Raw genomic sequence first — 14,051 nt, forward strand, 5'->3', positions numbered from 1 at the left:
CTATTTCTGTTACATAATATTGTTGTTTAAACAAAATCAAAAGCAACCTATGAAACAAATATTATTTGCATAATGATAAGTGGCAGCTGAAGTCAAAATGTCTGCTGTGATGAGTTCTACAAGCCTTTTTCAGTATCATGCTTCTGAGCCACATGCAGCTCTTGAAGTTTTTGCTTGTTGCACATTTAGATCTACTAAATGTTATAACAACATATTAAAAATACAATTTAGGCACTTTAACTTGACTTAATGAAAGTTAAGATTATCTAGCTCATGGGAAATAAGTGGTGGGTTACACTTAGCTCCTTTAAATTCAGTTTAAAGGAGCTAAGATTCAAATGTATCTTTCCTGTTTCCATCTCTATCTCTCAAACATACACCCACATCCAGCTCTCCTCCTCCGTGCAAGAGTGTAGCAGATGCCTATGATGCAATTCTATAAATCACACATTTAGCTTTTTATCAATATTTCATTTCTTCATCCTGGCCTCAGCTCTTCCACACTCTCTAAATCAACATTGGCTGCAGGGGAACTTCCTTTGGGTAAAATCATTAGCCGTACACTGGATAGAAAAACCTGAGCAGCTGGGGTCAAGCCGTTGCAGGTGGTATTGATGTGAGTGCATGGGGTAAGCTGAAGGATAAGCGGCCCTGATGATGACCCTGAAGGATATGCTGGTAATGAGAAAGGTTGGATGGATGGTGATGTCTTGTGACAAATTCAGCCAACAGCTTCAGGCATTGTGCTGAAATCATCATTGCATTTAGTTGTAAAGCAATGAGCTAATGAGTGTTGAGATGCTGACTCAAATGAGTACAATCTCTAGTTCTCAAAAGACTGTCATACGCGCAAGTTATTGTGCAAAATTCCTATATCTCACACTCAGGCCTGTGGTAACTTCCAATATTGGGCAGACTGAGAGTAAAGTATGGTAAGGTTTTCCTTGTCCTTACAGCCTCAAAGCTAAAGCAGCAGCAGGAGCAGGAGACATAACCAAAATCAAAGAGACTCTTGGAAAGTACTTTCCACACCCTTTTCTGATTTATAGAAGGGAGTTGGGGTCTTACAGGGGAAAACGGAAATGGAAAATAGAAAACTTCAGAAGATACAAACTTGAAGAGATTTCATTGTTCTGACAAGGACAAATTACTAGAGACACAAAAACACAAATCAAAAGCCCTCCAAGTTTAACTTGAAATGCTCACTGCTGATTTCAGTTTGGCTCCTCTATTCTGCCCTAGAACAGCAATCAGGTTTGGCTGTTGTTACCTTCGGTTGTTTGGTTATGAAAAACCTCCTTATTTGTGCTTTGATATTTATGAAGCTGCTGGAGACCTGCATACTGTTCATCTAATGAATTGTAAAAATGAGAATTGAGTTTTCAGTACCAACAACTATCATGACATCACATTTAAATCTCTTAAATATCATTTCACATGTTTTCATAATGGTTACTGATGCATTATGTGAGCCCACGTAAAAAAATACTAAGTCACATGGCTTTTTAAAAATGTACTACACCATTGTGGACTGGATCACGTCTTCAATGTTGTATTATAGATCCCCTCTTTCCTCTATAAGCAACTGTTTAGAGATTTTGGATTGGCTAGGGACAGTTGTCATGTGACCCTATAAACCCTAAGACCCAATGTTACTTCTTTGTGGAATATTTAAAAAAAATAATTGTTTACACATTCTACACACTCCCCATTTGCAGTCTAAAAAAATGCAACTCGGGGCTGGAACTGAGCATTACCACAATGTGAGAATGAATCAATATATCTTTGCCATAATAAAAAAGTCAACTCATCTCTGAACAGAATCTATCTGAACTTCCGTTCACCTCCATCATGCCAAAATTTGAATTCACAACACCTTTGCAGACATTTTTCCAATCAAGAGAAACCTAAATAAATAATTACCCTTTGATCTCATTGTACTATTTCAATCAGACCAAGAACAGCCCTGCCATTATATGTTGTCCGTTTGTTTTGGGCTACCAACACACATCTTTGCAAAATCAATCCCGATATCGCTGACAATGTCGTAAATAGTGGCACATTCTTGAAAGACTATCTTCCCCCTTTGTCTCTCCTTCACATGTTCAGTCCAATTTTCTAACAATGGTTAACAAGGTTGTAACTATCTTGTAAAGCACATATTATTTTTTAGGAAATCATGCACACAGAATCAATCCAACTCTAAGGTTTCTATAACAAAAGTCAAACAAAACAGCCGTCTTCACTAACGCAGCTACAGCCTCCTTTTCTACAGCCGCAGCTCCAGCTGCAGTGTGTCTACAGCCGCAGCTCCTGTCTCCTCTGGGTGCTGCTCTGTTCTCCTGCAGTCCTGTCCCAGTGAACTGTCTGTCTGTTTTCAAGTGCTTATTAATCCTCTGGACAGAACCCTTGTATGTTGTCATTGTCCTGGTGTTCTGTGTCCACATTTTGGGTCAGCTGAAAAAGACTTGCGATTATCACAGTCAAGTTGGACCCAACAGACACTACTTTGGACGCGGCCTCAGTTTTCGAAGCAGTTGCTAGCCAGGGAGCACTGCTTGGCCAACATGTGCAACATCTAGGGAGGCAGTAGTCGAGTGGGTAGAGCTTCCGCTTAAGAACCGGAGGGTTGCCAGTTCGAGTCCCTGCCGAGGTGCCCCTGAGCAAGGCACCGAACCCTCAAGTGCTTCCCCCTCTGCGAAGGGTGGTAATATAATGTAATGTAAGTCGCTTTGGATAAAAGCGTCCGCCAAATGATCGTAATGTAATGTAATGTAATCTAAAGAATTTGACCGCGACACTCTGCAGCACCAGCTTTCCGAGCTTTCGCACCAGGTCGCCGCCGTTACCTCAGCGATTTCTTCCCCTGGACCAGCCCTTCGGTCTCTGTCGTCTTGCCGCCTCAGTCTCCCTCCAATCTGGAACCTTTCTGGGGTGAGTTGGACAAATGTCTTGTTTTTTTACTCGAATGATCTTTGATCTTCCAACAGTGACCCACAACATTTGCCACAGATCAATCGCGGATAATCTGCGTTATGGAGCTGTGGGCCTAAGGCTTCCTTTCTAGGCACTCCCTGGATTCAATGACTTATGCAGGGTTCTCAGCTCGAATGAGGGAGGTTTTCCACCATTCGGAGTGTCATAGGTCAGCTGCTTACCAGCTTCTAAGTAGGACGAATAGGCGCCACCAGATCTGCAGCCCACTCCACATCTTAATTTCAGTGCGCAGCTTTGTTTTGAACACGACACCTTACCTGTCTCTGTCCTCAAAGACTCTGGTGTAGAAGATAATTTCATTGATAAAGGACTTGTGATTCAAGCTGGCATCACTAAAGTCCCACTTTATACTCCTCCTTTGGACTGCAGATTGTTAGCCAGTGTCACTCACCAGACTAGTCCCCTGACACTTATTCTATCTGGAAACCAACTTAATACTGTTATTTTTAACATCACAGTAGCTCCTCACACCCCCTCATTCTGGTTGCGCTTCCACAATCCCCACATCGACTGGTCAGCAGGCAGAATATTTGGTTGGAATGTTATTTGCCATGCTGTTTGCATGCACTGGCCCCGGGAGGTGAAGTTAATTCCCACAGCCCAAATTCTGAGACCCAGGATTTGTCTTCCGCTCCCAAGGATTGTATTGACCTGAAGGAAGTATTCAACTAGGATTCAGCATTAGCCTTGCCTCCTCCTAGACCTTATGGTTTTTGCCATTGACTTACTCCCTGGAGCCCCGCTGCCTTCCAGCTGGTGTTACAGTCTCACAGCTCTCACATCTGGAGAAAGAGGTCATGGACGAATACATCCATGTGTCTCTTGCGTCCTCCTCCCAACTCTGTGCTTGGATTTTTCTTGTGGCCAAGAAAGACATTTCTCTTCGACAATGTATTGGCTTCCGAGGTTTGAATAAAATTACTGTCAAGAATAAATATCCACTGCCATTAATTAAGCTTTTGAATCCCTGCAGGGAGCTACCACATTCTCCAACCTAGATCTCCTTCACGCCTACCGTCTTGGGCACATCGGTGAGGGAGATGAGTGGAAGGCGGTCTGGGCCGTTCCTTCCTCGTGTAAAGAGCTGCCTTGTGTAAAGAGCAGCAACGGTATTTAGGATTTGCCAACTTCTACAGATGATTTATTCATGATTTCTGTCGTGTGGCTGCGCCTCTCACTAAACTCACCTCCACCGTTAAATTGGCTCTTGAGCAATGGAGACAGTGGTCAGAAGGCTCTGTAGTACCGTTTATTGTTTGGACTGACCCATAAGAATGTTTGTATATCCAGTCATATATTCCAACAGCTAAAAGACTTTTTTTGCCAGTTCCATTTCACCTTGACTTAGCCCCCAGGGTTAGCTAGGTTGTCAAGCCAGATGCTATGTCTTGCCAGTTCTCCCTTGATGTAGGTCTCCCTGTTCCTGACCTTTTACCATCTTCCTGGGTCTTGGCGGCTGTCAGGTGGGAGATCAAGCAAGCGGCACCTGAGGCACAGCTACTGCAACCTGATCCAGACAGGGGCCCTGGTAAGTGCATGTTTGTCCCTGATTCTCTCTGTTCCCAGGTTTTGCAGTGGGTACACACCTCTCATTTTGTCATCTTGGGATCTCTCACACATTGTCTCTCATAAGAGACATTTCTGGTGGCTGTCAATGGCGACCGGCACAAACGACTAAGTTTCCGCTTGCACCATTTGCGACCAGAAGTAAAAGCTCCCTCCTGCCATGGGTTTACTCTTCCTCTTCTGGCACCTAGTCATCCCTGGCCCCTTATAACAGTCGATTTTGTCACTTGCTTACCTCCATTCGAAGGTAATTCTGTAATGCTCACCATTGTGGAACATTTCTCCAAGGCTGTGCATTTTTTGGCCCTGTCTAACCTCCTCTCAGCTCTAGGGACTGCAGAAATCTTTGTGTCCAATGTGTTTTGGCTTCATGGAATTCTCCAAGACATCGTGTCAGACCGTGGATCACAGTTCACGTCGCAGGTATTTGCAAGGCTTTGGGAGCCTCTGTTAGCCTCGCATTTGTTTTTCATCCCCAGAACTGTCAGACCGAGAGGGGCAATCAAGACTCAGATACAGCTCTCCATTGTGTCACCAATTCTTTTCTTTTTTTTTAGGGTACTTGATTTTGTAAGATCACATGTAATTCCATACAATGTTACCACACATAATTTGAAATTCTTCTTGCACCCCCTCTTACATATCACACACACATGTATTACAGGTGCAGGGCAGCCATGATATGGCGCCCCTGGAGCAGTTGGGGGTTCGGTGCCTTGTACACCACACGGGCACCTCGGCAGTGCCCCGGAGGCAATCTGGCAAATCTCCAGCTGCCAGTCCACTCGATGCGGCGACCTATGGACTGAGCTACTGCCGCCCCTCTGCCTGGAGCAATTATCTACCTTGAGTGGAGTATGCTCACAATGCTCTAACTTCACAACCAGTCCCCTTTGTTTCCTTATTAGGATGATGATCTAACTGTCCCCTCAGTGCAGCATCACCTGCATCGCTGCCGCAGGTTCTGGAGGGGCACTCGTGCCACCCTTCCTGCAAGCAAGTCCCTAGCGTATCGGCACTGAGTTCCATCTCCAGTTCAGCTTGGCTTTCAGCTCTGTGTCCAGAAAACTCACACCTTCTTACATCGGTTTGTTATTGATTGTATTATTAATCCCAACGTTGTGCGACTCAACATTCCTGCATCGTTGAGGATTCACCCTTCGTTTCTCAGCTAGCCCTTTGTGCCCTCCTGCCAGACCCTCTCCTCCCACTTTGATTATAACTGACCACCCTGCTTCTTCTGCCCGGTGGCTCTTAGATGTTTGCCATCTGGGCAGGGGCCTGAGGAGCGGTTGTAGCTGCAATTCTCAACCCGCGGTTGGTTAAAGATTTTGATCACTCTCATCTTGACAAGCCTGATGGGTCGCCAGGAGGCTCCCATTAGAGAAGGGGTACTGTCAGGGTCTGTCTCTGTCATTGCTCCCCCCCTTACCTGGTTCCTTTTCCCAACGTCTCATCCACAGCTCCTGTCTCTCCCCAGGTGTCACTTTGTTTTCCTGCATTCCTGTCCTGGTGAAATGATGAGCGCACTGGTGTGGCCCCTCCCACCCAGTAATTCCCCAATCCGATGTAAAACATACAAGAGTGTGAAACATATCTCAAGCAGCTAACCAAAGCGAGCTGACAGATGATGTACCGCATGTGGAAAGGTAAAAGGTTAACATTACGTAACATAATATTAGTGCTAAGAAAAGTTTCATAACGTCAATATTTCAACAAAGTATCAACAAAGCCAACAACGCCAAAACACTGGCTTACACAACACAATTTAACTTGAATTATTGTCGGTGGGATTTGACTTTGTAGAGAACGTGCATGTGAACAATCAGTCTCTGCAATACAAAAGCTCAAAACATGGCTCAGACCCAGCATGTTCAACTCACAGGACTGGAAGCTAATGCATGTTCACTGAAAGATCAAACTGGAGAGTTCTCAGGCCATGGGATGCGCCCGCCTGGCCACAGGAGGATCCAGCTAATGTCTATCTTGAGTGATGTGTTAACAGCAGGAGCTTTGTTCACAGAACTGTGTCACACAGCCAATTAGCTGTTGGTGAAGTGTGAAGCACCTGTGAAATTAATATAAGTTTTAGCAATTCTGTCTATTATTCAGTCAGTAATTTTAGTGAGGAGCCATAATTCCTTAGTGTAATTATGCGTGCACTGGCTGACTGACAAATTGTATGCATCTATTATAACATACACATTGATGGCATGGCAACACAGTATATTTTTTCAGTACAGGAAAAATGAGGTTCGGTAAAGTGTGCCAGGTAATCATATTTCACATATAAATACATACCAACTTAGTATATATTGTGTTCCCTTGCTTTCTCGTTGTTCTTCCCCCCCTCCTTCTTTTCTACATTTGATACTGTACCTTCCCATGGCTGTATTAAGCCCATGTAAGACATTGTGTACGGTGGAGGATGGAGCAACAATAAAATGCAAGGGGGTGATAAAAACAAGAAAAAACCAAAAGCAAAATTATAAAAAAAAACTAATTTAACACACACACATGCCAACATAGTGGCAAGGGGAAAACTTTGTAATCACCTGCCCATACCATTCCCTGGATGAATAAGTATTTAAATCCTCAGATTTGTATCAAACCTACTCATCAGCATACTCAGCATACTGCTATAAACAATGGAAGAATTAAATCAATATCAACTCATGGATGTGGGCAAATGTGTGTGTACATCTCCTCTACACCGCTCTTTGATCAGACTCGTACTTCCTCATAGGTAAGCCCGTTGGTAGCCTTGGGCTCACAAGCATTTTCCCCAACACACACTTTTAGTCATACAGGAGAGTCCTTCCAACCTTTCCCTCATATTCCCATGCTGTCTAATGTGCACCTTAATCAACCTGGTATTTAATTTGAATAATTGAACATGCTCTGGACAACAAGTGTGCACGTCTCTGTTTGAACAGTCCATTATAGCAACATCAGTTATTTCCAGATGAAAGGCAATTTTTACACAATCTCGATAACTTCACTTGTCACCTACTTACATATTTTATTGTGGGGATCAATAACTTGTGCTGTCTGGTGTAGTGCTCATTAAGTGGCAGGGAATATTTCACATTGTCCCGGCGCAAAAATAACAAGGCATATATCATATTGTATCTAGTGTTCATACTCATCTGGATAGCTGCAGATGAGGCCAGCACCTCCAGGCTCAAAAGTCTTCATGTTTAGCTAATCCTTGTGTAAGTAGGCTAGGGATGTGTTGCTGCAACAGCACTGGAGGTAGTAAATGAACCCAAACAAAACTAGAGCTCTGCCCACTTCCTTATGGCTGAGAAGGAAATATGAGAGTTGTGGGACAGGCAATGCCTAGGGCTTCAGAAGGGGCGGTCAGGACACATCCCTGCCATCGCTCCGCCACCAGAAGATGTACTGGGGTTAAAGGAACAAAACATCCATGATTGGTGGTTCCCAGCTGATAACTCAATTAGGCTGAGTAGTAGGTGGTGCCCAGCCTACCAAGACACATCAGAGGGGCACCCTCGGGCACTGGTAGAGGTGTGGCAGGCAGAAATGCCCAGCAGGCAGCATTGCCATCAGCCTTTACTGCAATCCAAAAACTGGGATTTGGCTCTGACCTGGGGGTTTTGAACAGATCAATAAAGTCTCAAGCTTATTTCTGAGCTAAATTCATGGAGTCGATTTGGCACTGGACAATAACCCTTTTAATCAAAGCTACAACCATGCAATTTCTGGGGTAAAATCCGGTATATTTCAATGCCCATTTTCATGAGAAGAACTCTATGAATACATTTTATGTTCCAGAAGACTTTTATTCCGGCTATTACACCTCTGCAAAGCCATTGTGGCTTCATTCAAGAACTGCTTGAAAAACTGCAGGTGACACTGGAGTAACACTGGAGTCAAAGTCTACCAACAAAAACAGGAATAAGACAAGTGGTGTAAAATAATACACACTTCTTGATGAGTTGTGGTCAGGGGGAAGCCTCTGTCATATCAGAAGTGCACTGAGTGGACATTACCTAATGTTTGATTCAAAAGCAATATGGCTGAGTGAATGAGTCTAATCTGATTTTTCTCGCGTGAACCTGCTCTCTTGCGTGACTGATGTAGTTCATCAATGTGATTAAGGTTGAAAATGCCAGCTTAAAACTGGCATTAAAACGTAAAACTTAAAACGTATCTTAAAACTGAATTGATGCCTCTTTTTGCATATCACTCAATAGCTTCAGCAGCAGGTCCAGCCAATTCATCTCCTCCTCCTGCTGAAAGGCTTTAGGAGCAGCACAGACAATTGAGGAAACTTTCAAACCAATGACATATCACTTTAGAATACAATATTTTAATTATGTGACTGACAGCCTACTAACAACAAAATTACATTAACTGGACAAAACATCAGATTATGCTTTGTTAGTCCAAAAATGTATTTGTAATAAAAAAAATAGTGAAAGAAGGATTCAAATCATGTAATAGACATTAACCAAACACCATTGTAAAGAATTTATTATTTATCTTTTCTTCTCTCATTTATACACACACAATTCTTATAAGCTCAGTTAACAGAACTCAGAAGAACTCACACCATCCCTCTGAAAGCATGACTAGCCTTGATTTTGGCTTCATAAATAATAGATCTCAAGCAAGCAAATCACTAGTAATCAATGGCTTGATCCGAGAGCATGACCTGGATCTGCTGAGCCTCTGTGAAACCTGGCTTAGAAATAATGACTTTATGCCATTAAAGCATCTCCTCTAAATTACATTCACGTTCATGCTGGTAATATTTATTTTGAACTGTCAATTCTACACCCAGCACTATCCACCAGTACACATTCCTCAAAATAAGGCAACTTATCTTTTGATATTGTTGTTGTCTTCCAAAGTCCTGGCCCATAAAAAAAATCTGAGATGAGTTCTCCACTTTTATTGGAGATATGGTAACTCATGCTGAAAATATCGTCATTTTTGGAGACCTTGGAATTCACTTTAGGAATTTAACAGATACACTCACTATGGCTTTCTCTGCCCTAATTGATTCAGTAGTTAAGAGATAATTCATTATTGTGAGTAGTTTTTTAAGGTATCAGTACTTCAGTACAAATATTGGGAGACTTTTTAATTTAACTGCACTACATTTCAAACTAGACTATTCTCCTTATGACTCCACAACTTTTATGATATCTCTGTCAAAACTTGTTACTTTGATAAAACCTTTATCCCCTTAAGATCCTATAGAATACCACACACACTACACTGAAGCCTACATGACATTTGAAACAATGTCTGATTGTCTTTTGTCTAAGGAGGTCAGGGCACTGCAGCTCCCTTGGCATGGCTAGGGATGGTAAAGTGGTTGTCTTGGAATCGGAAGGTTTTGGTTCGATTCAGGGCTCAACAACAACAACACTGGATCCAGGCATCCTTTAAAAAGTGTTTAATATCTGTTCAGCTGATGAGCTATTTTCCCAGTTAAAATTCTTTGTACCTTCCCAATCCGGTTTCAGGCCATTTCATGGCACAAAAATGCATTGACAAAAGTAGCAAATGATCTCCTCCTTACTGCTCCAGTGTCCACTGCCTCCTCTGTTCTTAAAGCTTGATTTCACTCAAAAGTGTTCACATACAGCTGAGAAAACTGCAGGCATGCAGTAGTGATTGTACTTCTTTTGTCCACTTGGAGGACACACATGCACAGTAGATCGGCGTCTGACATATTTACAAATAGCAGTGTGGTTTGAATAGATGCTAAATCTCAGAAGTTGTATAACACAGCAACTCTTTTTATTTACAAAACAGTATACAAAACTGAGAAACACCAAACAAACGCAAAGAATATGTATTAACTGTCCAATTACTGGCAGTAGTCCTTTTCAAATGCTTGTTTTGGCTTCTTCCTTGCCTTCACAAAGCGGTCTCTCAAATACTTCCACTTATGCTGACACACTCTCTCGTCTTTTCCCCAATTCTGGGCAATTTCTTCTGCACGAATTATTGCACATATGTACGTCTTTGCACTGTTTTGATGAGGAATTATCAAGATGCGGATAGCGCCACACCTTTCTTAAAAAATATTGTGCACGATTGTTTCTCAGCAAATGTGCAGTTGGTGCGCGTACCTACCATTTTTTTGTAACCGCACGGACTGGTCAATGCGAGCTGCTTGACGCGAGCTGGTTGACGCGAGCTGGACGACGCGAGCTGGTGGACGTGATAGATCAGATAAGCTTCCATTGGATAAGTTTATCCTTAGTCGGCTTACTTGTGAGTGTATGCCAGAGCATTGTGCATGGTCATAGGGCTAGGGACAAGCAGGTCAATCACATTTCTTAAACATTAACTAAATCATTAGATGTGTGTACACGAAGTGAAGAGTTTCCCTACAGGTCTGTGAATTCCCCTGTCAAGTGTGTTTGGTTTTTATGGGAATTGTAAATATTGGTCGGTGGTATGTGCAACTCAAACCCTAATTCATGCATACATATTGGTTCTAGATGAACCCCAAAGGCTGACAAAGGCCTTCAAAATCTTTTTGCCTGCCTCAGATGTATTTGTTCAAACAGTACTTACGTATCTTCACGGCATATGATTTAAGTCTGTACTCTGTAAATTTCCTTCAAATCCCTTTAACATACAGTGTCAGTGGTGTTGTTTGATAAAAAGTGACTGTCGTGAGTACAGTTTAAACTGTTGGTTTCCACCACAGCACTGCATAAATCAGGAGAACATCTCACTAATGAATTAGAAATAATGATTACCTCTCACACTTCTTCTCTATCTAATTCAAACTCTCACCCAGCATCTCCCCCACCCCCTCTCCTCCCCCTCTTCTGTCCTTTTTTTTTGATGACTTCAGAGGCAGTAACCAATGAAAGACAAAAGGTAAAATGGTTATAGATTTTCTCACTCAGGCAGCAATTCTTGAGATGATTAAGTAGTTCATCAGACAGAAATATAGAATTCTTCCCAGCAAGCTTATCGACCTGTCCTATAGATACATTAAAACGGAGACAGAAAATCGTTGCAGAACACACTGCACTACGGAATCAACTCCAAGCATATCTGAGCCAATTGATCACCGTTGTATCTTTGTGTGCTTGTGTGTCGAGTGGGGTTGTCCCAAGTGACTCGGCCTGCTTAACACATGAACTGTCACACATTTGCATATAAACACGACTGATAATGGAGTTACTGGCCTACACTATGTGTCAGTTAAGTAGGAGCTTAGGCACTTGAAGTAATATTTTGAAAATTTTACACATATACTATATATAAAAATATTTGCTGCATTGCAGCTTAATCAATCCTCAACATTTGACCCATCAACCTCGCCCCTGTTGCCAGAACATTTGACGCCAGCCATGTGCTGTACCAAAATGAATGAAACTTGAAGGAGAACTATTTAGCTCAGCAGTAGCCTAAATCCATGAAGATCTACATGGTGAGCATGTTCCAAGCTCTGACATTACTAAACATTTCTCCCAGCCCCACAACATACCCACCTTACATACAAATCATGGTGTTGACCAATGCAGAACTCTCCTTGCCATTGCTCTGTCACATATCCCCTGAGTATTTATCTAATGTCAACAATGGATGTAAAACTATATTGCATTGGTATACAACTACTAATCCCCTGCATATCCCAGTGTAACGGTATAAATGGTTACATGAGCATGTATGTTTCAGAACAAGCACTGGTGCTGTGAAGAAAAAGAAAGAATGTTTGATACTTTCTGAGTCTCAAAATTAAGAGAGGGCTGTGTCAGAGAAGCACACCTGTTTGATATTGCAGCATATGTAATCCAACATTAATGATCAAGGCTACATTAATTAATATTAACCACTTATTAATACTGGTTTGATTTACTGATCACCGTTTTAATCCACTTAAATCTTTTTGTAATCTCTGAATCACTGCATATTTTTAATGTTTTATAATCTTCATTGAAAATACTGTTAATTTTTAAGAGCCACAAAGATGAAAATTGTGCATCTAATGCTGATATTAGAAGAGATTGAGCATGGGTATGGGGAGAGGGAGTAAGAGCACAGACACAGAGTGAGAGGGGGAAAGGACATATCGAGAGAGAGAGAGCGAGAGAGAGCGACATAGAGCAAGAGAGAGCGAGAGCATTCTTTTCTTAAGATGTTAAGATGACGTACATAGTGACTGTCACAGATCTGACTGGTTCATTTCTCTGGGGGGTAAAGATTAAGAAAGACACAATTACACACTCTGTATGTCTGTACCTCTCTGTAATAACAACACATGCTCAGCCATTCAGGTATTTTTGCTGTTGCCATGGGAACCACATCAGTAGGCCCACGCTTCTTCTCACGATCACACATTGTGCATAATAACTATGGATACCCAGCTCTATGACTCTTCCTCTTTCTCTCCTTCGACCGCAGTGACACATGACTACTGACTGAATCAGTTCTGAGTGAAGGTGGTGCTATAAAAAGATGTCAGCAACATGAGTATGAGGAAGCACATGTATTTGCCGATGATGCCAGAGTTTAAAGAAGGAAATAAATTAAAATAGTGCAGATATTGTAGCTGCTTATGAGATATATATTTCTCAAATATGGAATGTCATTTCACCTTGATTTTGGAACCAGTTGGAGTGTCACATTCAGCAGAATATAGAACTCTGATGAAGCAAGTTACTTCTCAAACAGTGCCTACATGCAACCTACCGGAGAGTATCCTTCCACCATGGCTTAATTAGGAACTCAGTTCCACACAAAGATTTAACTAGATCATTTTTATATATTCATTTGGGGAAACTGTTTTAATCTGTTAGACAACATTTTGAACGAAATTATGAAAACAGTGTTGCATTGCGACGTGGACCAGTATTCCATTTAATCAACTTGTCCAGTTAACTGTCCCTTTGCCCACCATGTACAAATTATTTTCTTTTGCTCCCTTTGAAAAAGACCAAGCACCACTCAGCAAGCAGGCAGTCTGGAGCATATGATGGCTGTAAGAAACTTTGAACCTCTGTAATAATTTCAGAGTGAAAAATTAAAATCCGCTGTATAACTATATAAACAGTCGGGTGTTGAAGCCATCTCCTTTTGAGCCAAAACACTGTTAAGGTAATTATTGTTGTTCAGATATGACCTGTGTAAATAACATGCACATGTGAACAATCATTCTCTACCAAGCCAAGGCTCAAAACATGGCTCATCGTGTTCAACACACAGGGATGGAACGAGGATTGAAATTACATCTACAAATACTATCCATTGGTTAATGGGTAATGCTTGCAGGTGTCATTTTGGTATAATTTCTGCTTGTTTTCTGTGTTTTTCAAATAACTTTACTTAGCCTTAAGGTTGTCCACAAACGCAGTAAATAACATAAAAATTTCATTAAAAAAACTAACCATGGGCCATGTGAATGTGGCCAATGTCACGCTGCTTCTCGAGCCTCTTCTCTTGTTATTTAATGTAGTGCATGGACATCTTGCCTTTTTTGCCTA

At 41.9% G+C, this 14,051-nt stretch overlaps 1 protein-coding gene across 9 annotated transcripts in view; it reads right to left on the reverse strand.

Annotated features, from left to right (window-relative positions):
- The window catches only part of nlgn1 (neuroligin 1), a 206,640-nt gene that overhangs the window by 150,988 nt on the left and 41,601 nt on the right, over positions 1 to 14,051 (reverse strand). The window contains exons 3-4 of one of the 9 annotated variants that reach the window (XM_076141599.1): positions 5,445 to 5,463; positions 1,296 to 1,308 (exon numbers count right to left, since the gene is read on the reverse strand). The exons of 6 other annotated variants lie outside the window; for them this stretch is intronic. In XM_076141599.1, coding sequence (XP_075997714.1) covers positions 1,296 to 1,308; positions 5,445 to 5,463 — 32 coding nt within the window. Of the gene's footprint in view, positions 1 to 1,295; positions 1,309 to 4,583; positions 4,609 to 5,444; positions 5,464 to 8,806; positions 8,823 to 14,051 lie in introns of all 9 variants that reach the window. 2 more of the 9 variants (XM_076141597.1, XM_076141602.1) reach the window with 2 other exon arrangements.

This window comes from Genypterus blacodes, unplaced genomic scaffold, assembly GCF_046128005.1.
Source record: "Genypterus blacodes isolate CSIRO-AG114 ecotype Tasmania unplaced genomic scaffold, CSIRO-AGI_Gbla_v1 ptg000019l_1, whole genome shotgun sequence".
NCBI classification, from domain to species: Eukaryota; Metazoa; Chordata; class Actinopteri; order Ophidiiformes; family Ophidiidae; genus Genypterus; species Genypterus blacodes.